This window comes from Centruroides sculpturatus, unplaced genomic scaffold (assembly GCF_000671375.1).
Source record: "Centruroides sculpturatus isolate CEXI.00-Female unplaced genomic scaffold, Cexi_2.0 scaffold801, whole genome shotgun sequence".
Taxonomy (NCBI): Eukaryota; Metazoa; Arthropoda; class Arachnida; order Scorpiones; family Buthidae; genus Centruroides; species Centruroides sculpturatus.
This window is the reverse complement of record NW_019385405.1, coordinates 266442-270876: the sequence shown is the minus strand read 5'-3', so window position 1 is coordinate 270876 and position 4435 is coordinate 266442. Positions and strand designations below refer to the sequence as shown.

The 4435-nt window shown below is 32.8% G+C and overlaps 1 protein-coding gene across 1 annotated transcript in view; it reads left to right on the top strand.

The window, feature by feature from the left end:
• Positions 1-4435, top strand: part of LOC111638601 (testis-expressed protein 10 homolog) — a 42921-nt gene that overhangs the window by 11621 nt on the left and 26865 nt on the right. Inside the window, exon 3 of the mRNA XM_023384336.1 lies at positions 904-1653. Within this exon, the coding sequence (XP_023240104.1) occupies positions 904-1653 (750 nt within the window). The remainder of the gene's footprint in view (positions 1-903; positions 1654-4435) is intronic.

Below are 4435 nucleotides of genomic sequence, written 5' to 3'. Positions count from 1 at the left end.
CCCCAAGGAATATAAATAAATGTAGTAAGAAAGTATATAATTTTTTATTTTTGGGGGACTCCAGAATGGATTAATCAAATTCCCATAAAAATCTATGGTCAACTGATAATCGGTTAACAAACAATTCAGATAGTGAACAGTCTTGGAATGGATTATGTTCTTTAACCAATCACCCACTGTATATGAACTTCTGGTGCAAACTGGAAGTTATGTTATTTAAATTCAAAATTTTGAATTATCTAAATTTAACTTAAAAATTTTGAATTAACTTTTGTTAACACTAATTTAAATGCAAATTTCAGGAGGAATAATAGTTTGATTTATCCACAATTTGAATAAATAAAATTTGACTGTGTATTATTTTAAGAAATTAATATACAGATATTACAAAAAAAACCAATAAAATGAAATGGGTGGTAGAGAGATCATGCAATTTTGGTCATATAGATGGGTCACTGCAGCCTCATTACGAGACAGTTTAAAGTTACTTTGCTGCCTTGCATAGCATGCAAGTAATGTAAAAATGTCCACTGTTACACACCTTGTTTCATCGTGTTTCAGTTTTAAAAATATAGATATGTTCAGAAAAGGGAAAACTGGAATCATAGCAGAGAGTATTTGTTACTTGTTATTTCTTTATTGATAATCCACATTTAATTGCATGTCAAATTTTAAGTGCAATTAACAATTAAAAGGAGGATTTACCAAAAATTTAGGAGCTTTTATCTTGTAAGGGGTCTGTGGCAACCCCAGTTCATGTGATCAAAATAGTTTTTATTCACTTCTGTACAATATTCACTATGTATTTACATTCTTAATTAATAAAGATAAAAATAAATTTTATAAATTATAAATTCAGAAAGTTATTACTACAAATTAATGGTGAATTTTTAATTTTTCCAGGAATTATTGATTCGTCTAAGACATCACAATTCTTCTGTTCGAATTGAAGCTTTTACAGGATTAAAAGAATTGCTTTCTGATTACCCTGAAATTATAATTGCTTCACTTTCTGTCCTAGTTGAAAAAATAACTGAAACAATTGTTGATAAAGATGATGTTATGAGAAAATTGACATTAAAAACATTAGAAGTAATATTTAAACATTGTACTCCTGATCGTATTGCTCCTTTTTTTAGCACTTTAAAATCATATTTAAATTGTACGGCTACACACATTATTAGTAGTATTCAAGATGATTCTCTAAATTTTCTTGATTTACTACTGAAATATTTTCCATCTTTAACAACACGAACTTGTAGTAAAGTATTAGAAAATATTATTGAAATTTCAATGAAAAATATATCTAAAGCAATGACAAAAAGAAAGATTGCAATATTGTTGAAGTTAGAAGCCTTTTTAGAAGCTACTCTGACAAGTGAAAATGATTCAATCAGTGAAAGAAACTTTTTACACTCCAATAAATCAATAGAAAGTAATTGTAATCCATTTTATAGGAATGGTGGTTTGAATTCACCTATCAAAGATCAATTTAATATTCATCCAAATTTAACAGTTTTTCCTGAGACTGAGAGTATTATTGGAAATCAAGTGTATGGCATTAATTTTTTGACTATAGTTAAAAATTTTTTATTAGAATTTTTGAATGATTGCAAGTCATCATCACTACNTCTCTCTTCTTCAGGATTTTTCGTAAGTAATTAATAGCATTGCGATTGTAGAAATCCCCAAGCCTCAACCTGGTTTGGATGCCATTTTAAGACCGTTGTTCTGACATCTTCTTTACAAGATCTTTAATAGCAGATATCGGCATAAGTCTGCATTTTCAGAAGAAAACATATCTCGCCGAGTTTCTTGGTGTTCTTCATTCAAGAGTTCTTGGCATTCTTCTGTTGTCAGATCCGTTTTAGGTTCCATTACGAACTCTTCGATGTTCTTTATTTCTCATATGTGATTTTTGTTACTCTTTTAGCTGCTTGAGTCTTCTTGATTATATAGTATTTTTTTTAAAAAAATAAACTGCGGCCTACTATAGACCTGTTCACGCTATAGTACCCAGCTACATTAGGTATCTTCTGCCAACTCTTTACCTTTGCTATTATACTCTCACCTTACAAAAAAAAAAACAGACGCAAAACTTAACGAGTGCCTACCTGACAGTCTCGCGAATACATAAAAGAATTATTTTGTCATAAAAATAATAGGCTGGAATTATAAGGAAGAGTTTTAAAGTTCGGAGGAATACTATCCAATCGGTATATACTGGCTTGAGCATTGATGTCGACGTCTCCCACACTCCGAAAAGTTTTGAATTGTTGCCCAATGACAAGGAAAGTCCAGTTGGTATTCGTTATTTTACGTCGCTTCTTCTTGTTTGTTCTGTGGGATATTCGTTATCCGATCATGTGTTCGTTGTCCGGACATAAAAATCTTTCGTGAAAGTGTTCGTTGTCCGATCTGTTTGTTAACCGATCACCCACTGTATTAAATTAAATCAATCTAAAATATAAACAATGTCCCCCCTCAGTGGGCTACGGTAAAATATCAAACATTGACCAGTCCACGGTGATAAAAAGGTTGGGGACTGCTGATCTAGAGTATCTCATTTTCCATACACTGCAAAGACTTTTGAATTCAGTTGCTGCAGTGCTACCACAAGACAATGATTCTTCTTCAATGTGAAGTTCTCTTTAACCATGGTATGATTTTAAAATTTTTAGCCAATCAGTGCTAGCTTTGAAATCAGACAAACCACTAAACTTAGTTTTAGTATTTTCCAGGGCTGTGGAGTCACGTAAAAATGTACCAACTGCGACTTTTCCTTACCATCTGACTCCGACCAGGAGCGGACTTGTTACCGAAATAGACCCGGAAATTCTGATGTCATCACATGACCTCAGAATAGAAGATTCAATAAATAAAGTTCTAATAAAGATAGAACACAGAAACTTTTTATTCTAAAGCTAAAAGACTCCTCTAAGTAATGACACAGTCAATATATAAATATGTATTCGATAATTTTTACTTTTCTGGCTGTTATATATAACAGAGGGAAAGTGTAGCGCTCGGTCAAAAAATGACCCCTGCCAAATTTTTACATTTTTGGACTCGGGACACCTTGAAATTTCGAGATATGCAAAAGATTCGAGGTTTTTTCTATATGTATGGATGTTAGACTGTGTGGGGGGCACGATTTTGTTCACTGTTTGTTTTCTGTTTGAATCCTAATAATTTCTGTGGTCAGAATCAGAGTCAGATGGTTTAGTATGAAGTTATTAATAGTGTTGCAACAAATAGTATATTTGGCCTCAGGTCGAATACCGAATATTCGGCCATACTATTCGGGTTGATTAATGCACGTACGAAAATTGGCGTGCAAACCACATTATGGCAAGGACCCTGCTCTCTATTGGCCCGCTGTCACTATGCTTTGCCAATCACATTAATTCTTGACAGTTGAAGTGGACAGACACGATATGGTAGTATGTGATAAGTGATGATATCAAATGTGGATAACAATGAAATGACCTACACGTGTAAATAATTGAAAAAGAAGAGAGAAGGACCATGAAGTGAAAATGTGAAAATAAATATGAAATTGTGTTGATAACATAATCGAACAAGTCGAGGCAACTTATTGGCGCAAAATTTGTGGCCGTCAATGCCAAACAATTGTTGTCATAGACTTTCGGAAAGCTAAATGCTTGTAATGAAAGTCACTTAGAATGCATGGGCGAAAGCCTGGGGCCGTTTGAGCTACCAAGCTGTCTCGAATGTGTGAAATCATAACTGTGACTTATACCAACGTCGTGTCTGTCTCTTTTCTCCGTTATCACCAGGCTATGAGTCACGTAATTGTAAAATGGGAAATCTTAGACGGAAAAGTGACAAATCGAAAGTATCGTGAGTGCGTATTATGATGTATGCATAGGCATATGTGGACTAGAGTGATAGAGGAAAGAGAAAGGAAAGAGCAAAGATGAGTGCTTAAAAAGAAGGATAGGCAGGGTCAGACTCTCACTGTCAGATGTGCAACGATTTTCGAATGAATAGGTGTATACATGTGCTGATCTTTGTAATTATAAATTGTGAATACGTGTGACTAATATTATTTTGTTTTTTATTTTGTGCATGTTATAAGTTATAAATAAATATAAACAAACAACACTAACCCGATAACATTAAATCTAAATACCAAAATGATTAATTTACTGTGTTTTTGTTATTTCTTACTCCTGTTTTTAGGTATTCAGTATTCGGCCGAATAGCAAAAAAAATAGGCCAAATACCAAATAGTAACCGAATATTCGTTACATCACTAGTTATTAAGCATCAAAGTAGTTGAACTAAATCATGTCATCATACACATTGTAACATCTTAAGTGAGAACATCTTAACGGGTTTTACTGTACTATTTAAAATGACAAAAAAGCTTACTTTGAGGGTAAAGACAAGTTTTATTTATTTTTTTTAA